General features: G+C 36.9%; 2 protein-coding genes across 5 annotated transcripts in view; one reads left to right on the forward strand and one right to left on the reverse strand.

Moving 5' to 3' along the window:
- LOC148909641 (uncharacterized) overlaps window positions 1-17,940 on the forward strand; it is a 50,603-nt gene extending 32,663 nt beyond the window's left edge. For 2 of the 4 annotated variants that reach the window (XM_089032867.1, XM_089032868.1), the window contains one exon: window positions 15,986-17,940. In XM_089032867.1, the coding sequence (XP_088888993.1) occupies window positions 15,986-17,157 (1,172 nt within the window). In that variant the 3' untranslated portion in view covers window positions 17,158-17,940. Of the gene's footprint in view, window positions 1-12,052; window positions 12,217-15,513; window positions 15,613-15,985 lie in introns of those variants that run through there. The other 2 variants (XM_089032869.1, XM_089032870.1) reach the window with 2 other exon arrangements.
- Window positions 64-7,606, reverse strand: LOC148909642 (uncharacterized). Its single transcript, XM_089032871.1, has 2 exons — window positions 7,447-7,606; window positions 64-1,542 (listed from the first exon to the last, which is right to left on the reverse strand). Exons 1-2 carry the CDS (start codon window positions 7,458-7,460, stop codon window positions 333-335), a joined length of 1,224 nt encoding a protein of 407 aa, XP_088888997.1. The 5' UTR covers window positions 7,461-7,606; the 3' UTR covers window positions 64-332.
- Window positions 17,941-18,548: the final 608 nt, after the last annotated feature.

Here is an 18,548-nt window from a genome sequence, read left to right on the forward strand (position 1 = left end):
CTCCCACCGACCAATGACCAATGATGAAGTAGAATTCAAAAATTAAACGAGACTTACCTGTAAGGTGAAGTTTGATTGGAATTCTACGAGTCATTGGTCGGGAGTGTGGGAGTTACGTGCCCACCCATATAGTTTTCTATGCTTTTATACCCACCCTTGATCTATTTGCATGATTACTCGCAGTTGAATATTGATCTCCCGGGTTCGTGCGCTCTCTCACGTAACTCCCACACTCCCTACCAATGACTCGTAGAATTCCAATCAAACTTCACCTTACAGGTAAGTCTCGTTTAATTTTTGAATTTTGGAGTATCTAAGGTTCGCCAAGGATTTTAATTGATATGTATAATGACAACCCTACCATCTCCTTCATTGACACCAGCTTCATTCTCCTGTGATGTTCCCGAGTTGTACGACCCACCACCCCCTGCGACACCAGCAGTAGAATTCCCAATGACCCCTCCCCCTGAGTATCCACCCCCTCCCCCCGGGTGGGTCATACCAAACCCTCCCCCACCGAACCCCCCGTTGTCAACCAAGTTAAATGCACCATTGCCTCCTTCGATGAAAGCTTTGGCTGGATTTCCGATTGCTGTAACCATCCCATCACCACGAAAACCAGCGCCACTGCTGGCCAGAATTGTGTTACCAGGATCGATATTAATAGCCCGGCCACCATTTCCATTGACTCCTCCTTCACGGGTGCCATTTGTTCCAGCTTGTCCAGGATCACCGTCATGGTACGCCGGCATGCTAATTCCCCCGCCTCCTCCCCCACCGGCTACAAGCAGAGGTTTTAGTTCTTCAGCAAGTAAGACAAATGACCCCCCTCCACCTCCACCTGGGAGTTCTGCAAAATTACTTTTGGTGCGTCCTTTTTGACCAACGAGGATTTTCAATCTCATTCCTTGCTCAAGCCGGAAAGTTCCTTTGATTGACGCGCCTTTCCCGCCTTTTTTCCATCCTGAACATCCACTTTTTCCCGTACAAGTTCCATTTCCGCCGGAAGCTCCAAGTGCCCAGATAGAATATTTACCAGTTAATGTCACATTCCATATCTGAATGCCTTTGTCAAGCTGAACTTTGCCTTCCAAATTTGTCCCCTTGTATTCCTGAACACTTGTTGGACCTGTGGGTCCCACCCCTCCAAGGTTTGTAAATACGAATTTTTCCAGCTCCAAGCCGTTTATAAGCCTTGCATAAACAGATCCTCTACGCTCCTGTAATGTTATAAAATCTCGGTCCATTGTCGGTGCAAAATCATTAAGTTCACATAGATTATCCGAAGCAAAACCGACTTTTTTATTCTGAACAACCTCTTGAAAGTTTAAAGATTTACATTTGCGGTTTGTTAGGCACAGCTGTGCGCATGTCATAAACCTGCTAGTTTGCTGACTATGAAAAACGTGGTCCAGTAATGCGAAGCCATCGTACGTGTCGAAATACGACGAACTCTCGAAGTTGTTACGAAAGACTCCCGATACAATTACGAGAGTGTGGACTAGAAGAATCGTATTCCTTTGAAGAGATGTGATGCAAAACCTAGTTATTCGAGAAAGACAAGATATGTGTCAGACAAATTTGGCTATCAGCTTCGAGACTAATTAGTCACACTGAAAATTGCTTGGTGTGACATACAACAAAAGTGTCACGCAATTTTCAAATAACGGCAACAATATTCCAGTTTCGAGCTCTCTTTTGCTCAGTGTTAGCCTCGATTTCATGCAGAGTATATTTATATGTTGGGTCCGTGGAATTTCGAAGTGTTTGTATTGTTGAAGTTGTGCATTCTTTACTTTACCGTTGGTATTTTTGAATATCTAGACACTAAGGCCCCGTCCACACGTATCCGCTAATTTTTGTATCCGCAATTATTTTTTTTACGGATAGGGGCTGCGTGCACACGTGTCCGCAACTTTTTGTGTCCGTATCCGCAAATTTTACGAAAACGGATACATGTGGACGGTGAAAACGATTCGAATACGCTGCGTGTGGACGCAAACATTTTCGTATCCGCAAAAAATAATTTGCGGATACAAAAATTTCCGGATAAGTGGGGACGGGGCCTAATACGAAGTTAACCTTGAGTAAATGAGTCTGTAATCAAGGAATAAAGCGGAAATTTGGAACTCGAAAATGGTCTATTGTCATAAACTAAACCAGAATCTATTTCTGATGTAAAACCTTCTTCAGAATGAATCTTGGAGAAGTTGAAACTTGGAGAACAAAACCAGGCGTAGTTGTAAATTTTAAAAATTATAAAACACAATAAAATTACTCGATTCTGATTGGTCGAGAGGAATACAATTTTAATTAAAATTCGTTAATTGTACTCCGTAGGAGTACCTATTACTGTAAGTTGCTGTGGAAAACACATATTCAATTTCATATTTATGTTTTGAACTTATAACACTTAGTTAAAAAATGCTAAAACCATTACAACTGTAATTGTTTTATGCATCTTTATTGTCCTTCGTTAATTAGGTTGTGCTTTTTTTCTTGGAGAAAATTGGCCAAATAGACAGATAAATGCCTTTGCTTCAAGAGATTAGTTGAGTGTACCATAAATGAATAATCGCACCACCTCCGCTTCGTACCATTCGTTATTCATATCTACTCATGTTTTGAAAGTTCTTAAATTGCACTTGTGGGAAGCCTCGTGTAATTACAACTGACAACTTTCAAACATTACTCCTATTACTACCTATTAATAACGAATTGTTACTCAATGTCGTGCGATTTCTTATACTATGCTAATTTAATGCTAAATAATAATAATAATAATAATAATAATAATACAGTAATGATAAAAAGGTAAATGAAAAAATTTACTGACGCTTCGGACGCTAGTCCTTCGTCGGAGTAAAAGAGAAAGAGGTCAAAATAATAATAATAATAATAATAATAATAATAATAAGATGAACACCGCTTTAATTGATTCTAGAACAATTGATGTGAAGAAAGCTTTCGACTCAATTAATCATGAATGGCTGGCTCTCACCTTACAAATACACAACGTTCCAACGAAGATAAAGAACTTTATTAAGAACACAATGAAGAAATGGTCCATCACACTAGAGGTCAAGATTGAAGACAAGAAAGAGAAAATTGGTCCAATACGTCTGAAGCAAGGAATTCTACAAGGAGACTCGTTCTGCGTTAGATTATTCACACTCTGCCTCAATCCAATAGCGTGGTGGTTAAGAACCACAGAAGGATACACATACTCACACAACAAGCAAGAGAAGCTAACACACTTACTTTACGTTGACGATCTAAAGACATACCACAAGTCAGCTCAAAAGGCGCTATTAATAACAAAGACAACAAAGAGTATGTTTGAAGACATCGGACTTTTCTGGGGTTTGGACAAGTGCGCAACAGTCAACATCTTACGAGGTAAAATAGAAATAAATGAAGAAAGTGTAAAAATATCTGACAATGAAGAGCTCAAAGTGCTAGACACTAACGATTATTACAAATTTCTCGGTAAATATGAGAACTCGACGCAACTAGAGGAACAAGTCTATAATGAAGCAAGTAAGGAATACCTGAAACGCTTATCCGTAATATGGTCAAGTAACATATCCATGCCAAGAAAAGTACACGCGACCAAGACCTTTGCCCTACCTGGTCTTCAGTACCACATGTGGACAAGCGACTGGAAAATAAACCAACTGAAGGACATAGACCGACGCACAAGAGAGATAGTCAGAAAAGAAGGAGGAATGCACCATCACGAATCCATCAAACTACTCTACCTACCAGAAGAACTAGGAGGAAGCGGTATGAAAAGCGTTGAGGACACTTTCAAATTAACAACAATCAAAATGGCAAACTATATCAACAACAGCAAAGACAAGAGGATCAAGCATGCAAGAACGCTTGAAATGAATAGAATCGCGCAAGGTAGAAGGTCAATTTTCAAACAGGCCACCAAGTACGCAGCGGAATATAACATCACGTGCGACTTTGATGATACAGGCACTAAAATACCTACAAGTAAAGACCCTACACCTGCCAACGAGATCAAAACGATAACCTCACCTTCACCAAAATCAATAAAAGAGCTGCTGCGATCAAAGATCACGGAAAAGTATATAAAAGAAACAAAACAGCAGACATGGCTTGGAGCCTACACCAACCAACAACTCCAAGACAAACAGATTTCACCAACAGCCAACCAGATCCTGAAGAAGTGGAAAAACATTCCCGATATTGTCTACAGCGTAAACAAGAACATACGCCAACAACTACTACCAACAAAGACATACCAACAAAGCAAAGCACAGATGACCATCACAGACACCAAATGCAGAATGTGCCATACGGCTACAGAATCAACAACACATGTACTAAGTGGCTGCTCAAAGATCGCCCAAAGCCTTTACACAGCCAGACACGACAGAATGCTGAGACCGATATACCACTGTTTGCTGGAAAAGTACAACTTTCAGGAAAGCGACAATGGAAAGCCATGGTACCAACAAAGTCTACCATCAGCAGTACTTCAAAATGAAAAGGCAAAAATATACTGGAATGTACCCTTTCAACTTGAGAAAGCTCCAGAAAACAGTGCCAATAAACCCGACATAGTTGTACAAGATAAAGAAACTAATGCTTGGACACTATTTGAAGGCACAGTTTGTCAAGTTGGTAAGATTGCGGAGAGAACTGTTGAAAAACAAGAAAAATACACGGAACTACGTGCAGGCATCAAAAAAGAGTGCAAAAGCTCAAGTGTAAATCAGATTAACATAGTGTTTGACTTTCTCGCAGGACATCACGAACAGCTAAGAAAAGACCTAAGAACAATTACAAATACAGACAGGGCAGTGAACTTCCTTATAGAACGATGTCAGAAATGGATTTTAAGCCAGAACGTTAATATAGTCAAGAAGTTCTATGAATATGCATAAGCTGAAGAAAGGATTGAAAAAAAAATGATGAACTTAACCAGCCTAGACTTAGTCCGCTGGTCAATGTAAACATGATATATACAGACAAATAAAACTTGCCATAATAATGAAGAAACATGAGTATTTTAGAGTGAATGATAAAAACAGCACTTCATTCTTTAATGAGACATTCAAACCGAAAACTTGCTCAACCATTTTGTTTGATTTATTTAACAGCTGAATATATATCATAGAGATCTGGCAAATCTAGAACTCCATAAATTTTGACATTCATGTCGAGCGGCTTCCTTTAGTTGAGCATAAAATTGTTTAAAAATATTTTTCTATTACTGAAAAAATTGCATCTTCATTAAAGTTGGATTTTAGGTTTGAATATTCTATTTTTTTTTCCTTTCAAAGAAGTGTTGAATAAAAGAAATGAAAAACGGGTTTTTCCAGCAAATTTTGAAAAAAATTCTAGCTAAGAAATATTGTCAAAATATTTTCATATTTTCTAAGATTTTCATCACTATTATGCGTATGCATATCTATAAAAATCCTATCCATCAAATTGAAATATAATATATGTACATGTATAAAATGAATCTCTGATTAGTAATTTCAAAAGAAAAAATTAAAACAATTCTGTTTAAGAAACTTAACGATAATTTGTAACTAAAAAAAGAAAAAAAAAGAAAATAAATAAATTCATTCAATATGTCTCTAAAATCTTGATAAATATCTAATATCCGTTATTATTATTATTATTATTATTATCATTTAATTATTTTTTATATTTTACAAATATGTTTTTATCGATAAATAAGTAATTTGTACATATATTTGTTATTTTATATTCATAATCTCTTTATTAACGTTATTATAGATTTTATTATTATTATTATTATTAATAGTTAATTGAATTCTATTATAATATATATATATATATATTATAATGGCATTGAGATTTTATATTTAAAAAAAATATTATTATTATTATTACTATTATTATTATTATTATCAATATCTTTTTTTTCTTCTATAAAGGTGACAATAATTCATTACAACATCAACTAATCGGCTATCTAATTTTCAACAAAGAACCGTCAAAAAAATTGGATAATATTATTTGGATTGGTTTCTCTCTCGCTAAGAACTTTGTATCGTTTCCCAATTTTAAAAGCTGAAAAATATCTCCTTCAAAATACAGAAAATTTCAAGACAAAACATTTGAGTTGTAACTTCGTTTAAATTTTCCTGGTATATATTTTACCCTCAAATTTACCTTTTTCAATTAAATATTTCCAGTGTACTTGAACATTTCAGAGTTAAACAAATTTCATTGGATTCAGGAAAAAACACTTTCCGGTGACCACTGAAAACAGTTTGTCAATATTGACTTAAAGGAATCCGGTTAAATTGTAAGGTCTTTTTTCCTTAATTTGTGTATAAAAAGTGTCTCAGAAGATGTATATGATATCTTCTAATATTCCAGCTCCAAAAACTGAATCATTTCATTAAGGAAATTTAGATTAAAAAGTTTAAACCTTTGTGGAGTAAATATAAACAAATCCAAATCCAAACAAACACGAAAGGATTTTTTTATAGTTTCAATTTAAATTTTGCTAATAAGTAAAAGCCAAGAAAATGAAATATCAAAGGAGCCGATGTAAGACCGTTTTAAATTGACTCAGGCCATTTCCTCTCATCAAATATTTCTCAATAGTAGCGAAGTATTATTTATAAAAAAGAACCAAAAACAGAATAAGGCAAAAATTGATGGACGGTGTAATATTATATGAAAATGTTTAACTTAAAAATGAATCATTTGTTCAAATTGCAAGTCGAAAAGAATCTGTATAAAGACTCTTCTGCAAACAAAGTTGGACAAAACATTATTCCTTCTTGTTTTAAAAATAAGCAATAAAGACAACGATGTTTACTCACAAAAATCGAACAACCTAACAAGCTAGAATTTATTGGTTTCTTCAAGAAGAGTCAAAATCGATCACAAATAGTAGTTTTTAAATATAAGAGTAAATGTTTTTCTTTTGGCGTCGATCAGTCGTAATATGCTTATATAAACATTCTCGTTTATCATATTCCAAGCTTTTTGCAACATGTTATTTTTTAGGCTATATCCTGGAAAAAATTCTTTCTTTCTTTTTTTTTCTTTTTTTTTTTTTTTTTTTTTTTTTTTTTTCCTTCATTTTAAGGGCTAATCATAATTTAATCCATTTTTTTCCTTCTGAACGTATAAAAAGAATAATCGCTTTCAGAAAAGGGAGCGGGTTTCCATGGAACCTGAAACGAAAAACACCCCAGCATCCGCTTTATCCTATAACACTTTCTTCGATGCATTTATATCTAGTATGTCTCAAGGTTTTGGTTTCTAGGGCTGAAATAACATCTATACACCTTCTCTATGACTTAGAATAAGTATGATAAGAAAATACAGTTACTATAATAGTGGCTTTTGTATTACGAGACAAAAAAGTAAAAAAGTATAAAAATAAAACCCAAAAACTAAACTAAAGCCCTCTCTTACCTTACAAACAGCATTGCATTCTCAAAACTGTCTTGATTTGTGCTTTAGTCTTGGTTCAAACGTTTAAGAAGTAAAAAATCAATCGACTGCTAATCCCTCTTCCTGTCTTTGCTCGACAGATTAAATTTACAAGGATCGAATTGTGAGGTTCAAGTGCGTATGGTATGATGTGTTAGAAACCGCGTAATGCATTAAGTAAACGAAACGAAACGCCTTTAAAACGAATGACAGACCTGACATCAAAGTGTCGTTTTAATTCAGATAGCTTGTCGATATAATTCGACTTTTCTCTTTGCGTAATTTCCGTGAATGCTATAGACGCTGAGGGATAATTCGCCGTATTGGCCCAAAAGATATCTGCTTTGTTGAATAGCCAATGTGATTGTGCGAACAAGGCTATAAAAATCAGTTGATGCATCTGAATCCTATTTTATTTATTTAGATTAATTGTTGCTTTTTAAAATTTTGGGATGTCGTTTGTATTGAAGTGTTAATTTGGATAAACGGAAGTTTAGTAAACGGGAAGAGAATTCAATTAGAACAATTAGAAAAAACACTTAAACACAGAGCTATGAATTTGATGATCTCGTACGTAACTAAATAAACAATTTATGTGAATTACTTTAAAACTTGCGCCCGACGTTCTAATCACTACTTTCTTCAAAACTGTGGTGTTCCCCATAGATCTGCCATTGGACCTTTCAGTTATTGAACCATGAAAGTTAACTTAACAATTAAATGACGTGGAATTACTGAATTTCATTTTAAGCTTTTGCGCAATATATTTTTAAAACACCTTTGTTCTAAGATGTGGTGTTCCTCAAGGATTAATCCCTGGACCTTTTAGTTATTGAATCATACACTACCAATCACATAGCTTACTTATAACAAGTCGGCGAGTAACGTGTATATATTACGTTTTGGACTTACGCCCAGCGATTGAGCATGAACCTTGATTAAAGATATGGGGTTCCGCAACGATCAACCCTGTGAATCTTTTCTTGAACCTATCACACTGTTTACTCATAAAAAGTCGACGAGTAAGAGGCATTAAAAATCTCGCTTAATGTATAAGCAAGCACCTTCTATGTTTAAGGATGTGGTGTACCTCAAGAGTTAACCTTTGGACCTTTAATTGAAACAAAGTACCTATCACAAGTTGTTCTCTTAGTTTACTTAGCTTACACTACGTGCATTAAGCACCTATTTTCAACGAAGTTGTGTTCCTCAAGCATACACCTCTAGACCTTTTATTGAACCATGAAGTACTAATCTTCCTTGTCAACTACTTTTGAAAGGCGAGCCGACTTACGTGCATATACACATTTTACTAGCAAAAACGTCTTTAGAGTACAGTATTTCTTATTAATGTTGATTTTGTAATTTTACTGAACGATTATGTGCACAAAGATCTTGGTCACACACATGTACGTGACACTAAGATAGACTGAATGATCATGTGCGCAAAGATCTTAGTGACGGACTCATATACGTGACACTAAGATAGACTGAATGATCATGTGCGCAAAGATCTTAGTCACACACATGTACGTGACACTAAGATGGACTGGATGATCATGTGTGCAAAGATTTTAGTCACACATGTACGTGACACTATGATGGACTGAATGATCACGTGCGCAAAAATCTTAGTCACACACATGTACGTAACACTAAGATAGACTGAATGATCATATGCGCAAAAATCTTAGTCACACACATGTACGTGACACTAAGATAGACTGAATGATCATGTGCGCAAAGATCTTAGTCACATAAACATGTACGTGACACTAAGATAGACTGAATGATCATATGCGCAAAAATCTTAGTCACACACATGTACGTGACACTGAGATGGGCTGAATGATCATATGCGCAAAGATCTTAGTCACACACATGTACGTGACACTGAGATGGACTGAATGATCATGTGCGCAAAGATCTTAGTCACACATATGTACGTGACACTAAGATAGACTGAATGATCATATGCGCAAAGATCTTAGTCACACACATGTACGTGACTTTAAGTTGGACTGAATGATCATGTGCGCAAAGATCTTAGTCACACACATGTACGTGACACTAAGATAGACTGAATGATCATATGCGCAAAGATCTTAGTCACACACATGTACGTGACACTAAGATAGACTGAATGATCATGTGCGCAAAGATCTTAGTCACACACATGTACGTGACACTAAGATAGACTGAATGATCATATGCGCAAAGATCTTAGTCACACACATGTACGTGACACTAAGATAGACTGAATGATCATGTGCGCACCTAGTTCTTGAACACATTGTTTCTTATCATGTGTTTTATATCTCAACAATCTATAGCTAGCCTTATCCTGCGTCTAGCACTTCCAGCTTTATTGTTTTCAAGTCATTATTTTAGGGTGTTTCGTTCTAATAATTGCAGATACTATCGTTAAGCTCACCAATGTATTGATAGAAAAGCGCAATTTGAGTCCTAATGGATTGTAATTTGTGCAGATCAGACTGATCGATATCGTTATCACTGACAAATCAAAGTACTAAATTACTTCCAATCAACAACTTCTTCTCATGAAGGAAGTGGAGCATTACTTATGTGTATTTATGAGTGTTCTATTGTGTCCATGACACGCGACGTTGTCACCGTTTATTTCATTTCTCACGTCAAGTTCGTTTCAAATTAAATACGATAACCACTTCTTCGACACTTAGAATATGAAAAAAAGGTAATTGATGTCTAGCTAATTTGCCGCACATGTCAGGTACATCTCTAACAAGGCATGATCGGGTCTTACCATCGGGTCTTACCAATATTTAGCGATTGCGTTTGACACATGAACAAGGATGACACGTGATGAACAAGGGTTCAGTGGGGGTGAGGGAGAGGAGGTTGGGCATCCGGATACTTAATGTAGATTCGGTCCTTTTCCTAATCTGGAAAGGCAAAGGATGAAACGTCTTAGTCATTTCTGACTGATATACCTGTCATCAAAACGAAGATATCTGGTAAGGGTTTGAGTCTTGAATGAAACAGTCGTTGTTTGAGCCAAAGAATTTTGGCTAAGGGATACCGGATGGCTGATATATTGATGGATTGGCTAATTGGCCGAATTTTCAAGACTCCCTTTATTATTATTTACTGAGAACACTTCTAAATTCTTGAAAGCTAGCCGAGCAATTAGTGCGAATGCATGGAAAGACTTTTACTCGGCAATTTGTCACTTCGTCCTGTACCAGTTGTGTTTGGTGTGGGGACACTACCATTACTGTCTAGAGTGACGTGGGGTAAGCAAATGACCAAAACAGAAAGCCCAGATCAGGGATACTATTACCATTACTCTCTGAGGAGGTATGAGAAGGCCAAACAGCTTGATCACCAAAGAACTAATTCTCTACTTTCACATCCCCATAATGCCTTGCGTTTTGGGGGGTAACCAATCAAAAAACTGTCCCAAATTGAAAGGTTTATTAATTGAATTTATACTATACCTGCTTTTATCTGTACGATACTGATTATCAGTTTATTCCAAGTTATTTTTGCGTGTACAGATCATCAAGAGTTTTGGTCTTACAGAAAATGTATTGACTTACGAAAAAATGTTTAAAATTTACCTTAAACGTCTTCAAGCTTCTATCTATTTCTGTTTTTTACTTCTTCATTTTATCTTTGGATACCAAACAAGGTATTGTCAACATTGTCTGATCAGCCTTCAGCAAAATAAGTGGGTTTTTACCCTCTGGTTACCCCCCAAAGACGCAAAGGATTATGGGGATGTGAAAGTAGAGAATACCAAAAAATATCAACAGGAATGACCAATTTTCTTCTTTTCTTTTAATTCCATCGTTCTTGACAATATTTTTGTTAACAGTAATGATAAAAAGGCCAATTATACACCGCCTTGAAGATGAAAAAACATACTGACGTTTCGGACGCTTGTCCTTCGTCGGAGTAACGTTACCATCGGAGCCTACATTATCCATCACCTAGTAAGAATTTAAAGACACGCTGTTGCTGTCAATATAAGCTAGATTATCCATAAAGAATTTGTTGACCGAAATAAGGTTGTAAATGTCGTTTGTGGCATCAAAACTCATTGGCGTTGCACGGTGTTTACATACCAACAAAACGAGGTCGTCTCTCAAAGCAAACACAATCCGACTCTTCATAGAAAAATATATCGAATGAGGTCTTTTTAAGACAAACCTTCTAAAAAACTTTTTCCATCAAGGTTTTGGTTACCTAGCAACGGTGTACTTATTCAATGCCATTCTGACGTCTTGGTAGCCTGGGTCAATAACGTATGTAAACTTCTTAGTAAGCAATAACCGGCTACCGGCTGTAAGATTTTCTTCTACTTTAATCGAAACTTGTTCAAACAGGTGAACTTGAAAATAATGATTATAAATCTATACTCGAGAAACCACAATTGTTTTAGTAAGATGGTTGTTATTAAAGTTATGTATAACTGAAATGTGAAAATGAGATATTTATTTTATTGGGTTCGAACTGTCAAAATTTAATGAATTTGAAATCGTGTGTTTTTTTATTGATTAAGCTCAGAACGTATTGAAGACAATCTGAGATCCCTTTTCGGAAGTCCAGAAAGGACTGTGTTCATGTTTGAATATTAAATAAATATGTTAATGGTCTAATCCGGGACTAATTCCCTTGATGAGGAACAACTGCACAAAATCGAGGGGTTCGTTCAATCGAGAAGTGTAGTAGTTAACTGTAGACAATCGCCGGTACATCGCAGTAAAGGTTGGTAGATTCGCTTAAGAACTATAACTAACCGTTTTTCTCATGGGCTTAACCACTTTCTCTTCCTTTCCGAATAATCGTAAAATGTACAAACTAGTGATCAGGGCCCGGTTGTACGATGTCGATGTTGCTGTTGCTGTCCAAAAAAATTATCCACTGGATAAGATTTATCCGTCGGATAGCGCTATCCAGGCTTCGTACAATCGGGCCCAGATGTTAGTATCAATTTTTTAAGGGCTTTTTACTGTAATATATAATTCACAAGTCAATAAATTTTCTCGAATAATCTTAATGAACTTTTTCCTAGCGGGAGTCAGTGATGCCGGCCAGACTAACGGCTGTCCCATCCAGTTTCATATCGTCTTTCGGGCTTTTCTTTTTCTCTCTCTAATTTTCAAACACGCAGCCGCATAAGACTGGAATCTATTGATAATTTTTATTAGCTTAGCTTTCCATGTATGAAATATTTTTTTCAAAAAAATCGAATTGTTTATGATTTTGCTGCAAGATGTTGGCTGTACTTGTGGTCTGTATTGTAACTAAAATACAATAGCTCATTCAAAGTCTTACAAAACCCTGAGAAAAATGAACTTTGAAAAGCGTGATTGTTCCGAGTTCGGGTTATGAAACTGATTCCTGTCGCGTCCAATGCAAAGGACAGACAATTCTAGCGACACCTGCATTCCCGCCTTCGCGCGTCGGTCTTCATTTTCGGTTGCGTTTGGGCTGCAACAACATCACATCGTCTGGACGCACCATTTTTATTCGTATTACCAAAAAGATTATTTCACTCCACGACACTGGAGGTAAACTCAGTTACGAATATTTCGTAATATTATTTATAACTTCTTGTTTCGTTGGGAGGGAAATGCTAGAATTTAACGTTTAACTTCGCGCCTTGTTTCTCGGTACTTTCGTTAAAATCAGTGCATGAAGAATTACGTTATATTAATGCGGCTGTGACTAAGGAAAGAAATGCTATAGTCTATCAGATAAAGTTCTATTAGTATAAAATGTGTGAAGTGCATGAAAAATCATTCTTGTCGGTGTGGGAACGACATTCACTGCAACGGAAGCGACTGTCATTTAGAGTTAAAGGTAATCTTCCGAACGAGCTGTTCTAAGAAGCGCATGTTGACTCTATTGATGATGTAAGCAACAGACATGAAGCAAGACTACTATGAAAAGTGACGTTTGATGGGAGATAGTGAAGGCCGGTGCTGAAAGCGATAAATATCGATATATATTTTGTTAAAGATTATAAAACGTGACTCTATTGGTTTGTCAAATGAACTGCATGTGAAAACATAAGAAAACAATTGGATGGAAAGACGTTTGAAACGGATAGTGAAAGCCAACTATAAAAATACAGTTTGTTAAAGATTATAAAACGTGACTCTATTGGTTTGTCAAATGAACTACAGATGTGAAAACATGAGAAAAAAAATTGGATGAAAGACGTTTGAAACGGATAGTGAAAGCTAACTATAAAAATATAGTTTGTTAAAGATTATAAAACGTGACTCCATTGGTTTGTCAAATGAACTACAGATGTGAAAACATTGGATGGAAAGACGTTTGAAACGGATAGTGAAAGCCAACTATAAAAATACAGTTTGTTAAAAATTATAAAAACGTGTCTCTGTGGGTCTGAAAAGTGAAATGTGAACAAAATGAGAAAAATGAATGGAAAGACGTTTGAAACACTGAGATGGCGAAGGCGATGAAACAATAAAAATATATTTTGCTAAAAAATCATGAAAGCTAATACATTTTTTGATCATTAGATTAAAAAATTGGGAAAAAATCAACAACTTTTAAAATCAATTAACACTATGAGGACTATCCAACACCTCGAAATTTTCGTTTATATATCATTGGATACGACCTCTTTTTATAATTGTCAGACCTTTTAACTGGTACGTGTGTATCGTACACTGATATGGTGCTTTTATGTTTCAACGTGAACTCGAGGCTAGTAATTGGTCGCCATAATTCGATTCGACGTATGCTTTGGAACTTTTCTCTAGAAAAAAATCTCAGTTGTACGAATGAAAAAAAAAGTTTCACAGATGGCATCTTGTCGCACGGTTGTACAGTCCAGTTCGTAAACTACGTTAAGCTAGGGAGTAACATCGTCCGCAATGTTGCAAGCATTCGATGTTGAGGGCCATGCCACACGACCCAATTCGTTTCACGCAATGCTGCTGAAGTAGAAAATGATCCAATACTTCAGCAACATTGCCTGCAATATGTTGCTCTGTGTGTCCGACAAAATCGTTTCGCAACCGATGCTGTCGCACGCCTGGTCTAAAGCAAAAGATTAATCCACCAGCTATTGTTACAGTACAAATTATTCGTGGAAGTACAAAATAGTACAAACATTAATATGAATAAGTCAACTGATTTGTGTTGTATAGCAACATCATCTACAAGAACTTGGTCATCATAGTTTTTATTTACACACACCAGACAAGGTGTTATTTGGAGTCCACTAAAGAGTGATTGGTTGTAACTCATACATTTTAGAATATTTCAGGATATTAAAACAAACGTCACTTCCTTTGTGTGCTCAGCTTCGTTCTTTTTTCAATCTCAAACCGATCGTATTAGTTTGTTTTTTTGACTTGATGGATAAGTTCATTTAAATCGAGAGAAAAAAAAACCGTTCTGAATTCTATAAGTGTGTCAACTTGTCGACTATCTTGCAATCCACACTGACAACATCAATGAATCCAATAATTGTATTTAATGATATAATATAATATAATATGATAACATAATACAGAATAATAGTCTAATATTTGAAATTCAGCTGGGAGCAAACAAACCAGCTCGCGACGACAAATCCAGTGATAATAAGAACGCTTTTCTGTGCGATATCTTTTTTAACGATCCGTGTAGCTTTGTCTTAAATTCGGCCAGAAAATCATGAGTGAATGAAGTGACAATAAAGTTCGCAACAGCGCAAAGAACAATCTAAAAACAAATGAACAACGATAGGGATTTTTTTATTTGTTTTCCTCCACTACAGGAGTAGATGCATTATTTGATTCACAATAAACTCAGTCGATAATTTTTCATTATATTTTTTAAAATGAAACGTGGGAAAAATATCTTGGGTTGAATGAAAGCAGATGGTGGCATGATGTCGACTCGGTTGCATCCGCTAGACGTGACTAACTATATTCAACAATACAGTTGTAATAAGAAGTTCAAATATGATAACATATGATAGACATGAAGTCATAATTTCTCATAACATATCGGGGACATTTGGCTATTGCCATTATCGTTCCCAGGCGCTATTGTTGGTCTCCATCAAGAAACGCAATCAACATGGCGGCCATCTTTTTGAAAAAGGGAAGGGATGTCCGTCACCTACAAATTGATTAAGTGAGTGTAAGGTTTTCCTATTTAAAGCCGCGTGCCATTTCCCTGAGTATGATTTCTTTTCTCTTGATAACGGTTAAGAAGATGATAATGAAATCAGATGGATGAAACTCAAATCGAAGGAATCGTACACTCAATGGAATGACGCTGAACTCGGAAAACATTACGTCAAACTTAATTGCTGAATTACTGTGGTATGAAATCGTATATACCACGAGCAATCAACCAATCAGAAAGCAATACTTAACAACCAGTTATTAATTTTGGGCACTGATGCCAATGTTAAATTTGACGACCCCTTCACTGACATGGATCTGAGGCGGGGACTGTAAAATATTTCTGAAGCTTTCTTCCTTTCATTGAATTCTTATTACAGGCGTCATGCAGAGCCTGTTGCTTGGAATCATCATCTCCTTCCTGCTGTTGTTTTGCAACGTGTCGGGTCTAGTTCGTCTCGAAGATAAAAGATCGTCTTTTGTCTCCATGAAGCAAGACACCTGCTTACAAGGACATGTCATTCAAACTAAAATGGCTTCAAGTTTTATTGGCTGTGCACAGTATTGCTTAGCAAATAATAAATGTAAGTCGGTGAACTTCAAAAAGAAAGGAATCTGTGAATTGAATGACGTGTCTCCAGAAGAGAGTCACGTGCACGATAACGTGATGTCTGATGGCGAAGTTACCTTGGGCTGGTGGATTAGTTATACCACCAAGAAATACGTGTTTACCTCATTAAATGGCCAAGAGAGATTTGGTCCAACGAGCACAGACGGTTATAAGCAGACAAGTCTGCAAGGAACTGTTAATATAGCTAATGGTATTCAATACTGGGAGATCCCAGAATATGGAAATTACGTCATAGAAGCAGTTGGAGCGTCAGGGGCCAACAGGACGTGCTCAAAAAGTGGCTGCACAAGCTGGAGCCTCGGAGGAAAAGGCGCCAAAATAAAAGGTTCATTTGTACTGAAGAAAGGGACTCGACTGAAAATCCTTGTTGGCCAACAGGGAACGTGTCTATCGGATATCCAAGAAGCCCCAGGGGGAGGAGGTGGAGGAACGTTTGTTTCTTTGGATGACAATATTCCCCTGATTGTTGCTGGGGGAGGGGGAGGTGGTGGGATCACTATGTCTGGACGGACTTTAGACGGTGATCCAGGGCAGACCTCCACCAATGGTAGTCGGTATGGAGGAGCTGATGGTAATGGAGGACGTATGTATGACTCAGTGGCGAATTCTTTTACAAGGAATGGAGTTGCGGCAGCTGGAGCCGGATTCTACACGGATGGAGAGTCGGGGCCCATGGGTGCCGGAGCCAAGAGCTTCATTAATGACGGAACTGGAGGTTCAGGGAGTTCAAGTGGAGGCTTTGGGGGAGGGGGTTTTGGTAAAGGGGGTGGGGGTGGGTATTCAGGTGGTGGAGTCATCGTTAATCAAAATCCCGAAGGATGCGCTGGTGGCGGAGGCTCATTCAATAGCGGTTCTGAACAAGACAACGAGAGTGGCATCAACAGAGGCGATGGCCGTGTGACCATCATCTTGTCCATATGATTCCAATCAAAATCGAAAGACGTCGCTACCAGAAGGAAAAGAACTGCCTTCAGTTCGTTTCAGGCTTGTGCTTCCGGTTCACTGCCGCTCACGGCTCGGATCGCGGGCTCTTCGCTTTCAGAACGAAAACAAAACCAAGCCCAGTCAAGTAGAACATCTTAGAACAGGATGTTAGAGGAAGTAGATCACTAGACATTAGGTTTTAGACATTTAGAAAGTTTTGAAGCGAAAATATTTGTATTTGTCAGTTGTCGAACTTTTCATAACTGACGAAGAAGATAGTCACGTTGTTATCACGTGGTATCTAAAGACGAGGTTACCAAGATATGATGCTCGAAGACTATCATAAAAGACGGCCCTCTTCTTGAAAGGAAAAGGAGATTTTTTAAACATTCATCACTACGATAAGTTATAGACTTATACGCCTATTTCAGAAATAGGTGCGTAGTAGGTGCGTTGGTGCGTTTCGCACCAAAAGCCTCAAGCAACAAGCCAAGACCGCAGAGAACGCCGGTACTCTTAGCTGTAATTAGTTTATCCATGGTGCATTTTCATTTATTGACTTCACAAATTGCTGCAAGCAAGGTTGCTTGAGATGATAATTAGTGGAGAGCTATAGCCACTTGCATGAACCATGAATAAATCAATTATAATTAAAAGTACCGACGTTCTCTGGAGCCTTGGCTTGTTACTTGAGGCTCTTGGTGCGACAACGATCTTCGAAATAGGTGTGTATTTAAACAAGAGAAGAACTATATAGAATAGAACTGAACTATAAGGATATTTCAGTTGTTTTTACTCCCCTTGTACTGCAGTGCAGTTTCCAGAACAGCTAAGATTGAAATACTAAACGTAGTGTTAACAGGGAATTTAGATTTTCAGGAAAATAACATTTTTACTGTTTTTTCTTCAAAATTGAACTAAATCTATTGCCTCAAGAGGTCAATAAGTCCTTCCTAAACAGTACTTTTTCACGCGGCAACCATGTTGGTTTGAACGAAAGATCCTACGGCCTTGCGTAGCCTCGGATTCTAGTGTTTGAGAATAGATTTATTCTCTACTTTCACATCCCCATAATGCCTTGCGTTTTTGGCGGTAACCAATCAAAAAACTGTCCCAAATTGAAAGGTTTCTTAATTGAATTTATACTATACCTGCTTTTATCTGTACAATACTGATTATCAGTTTATTCCAAGTTATTTTTGCGTGTACAGATCATCAAGAGTTTTGGTCTTAATGTTTAAAATTTACCTTAAACGTCTTCAAGCTTCTATCTTTTTCTGTTTTTTACTTCTTCATTTTATTTTTGGATACTAAACAAGGTATTTTCAACATTATCTGATCAGCCTTCAGCAAAATAAGTGGGTTTTTACCCTCTGGTCCCCCCCCCC

This window comes from Actinia tenebrosa, unplaced genomic scaffold (assembly GCF_029948245.1).
Source record: "Actinia tenebrosa isolate PJP-AT-01 unplaced genomic scaffold, QUT_ActTen_1.0 PGA_scaffold1__47_contigs__length_23844297, whole genome shotgun sequence".
Classification (NCBI taxonomy): Eukaryota; Metazoa; Cnidaria; class Anthozoa; order Actiniaria; family Actiniidae; genus Actinia; species Actinia tenebrosa.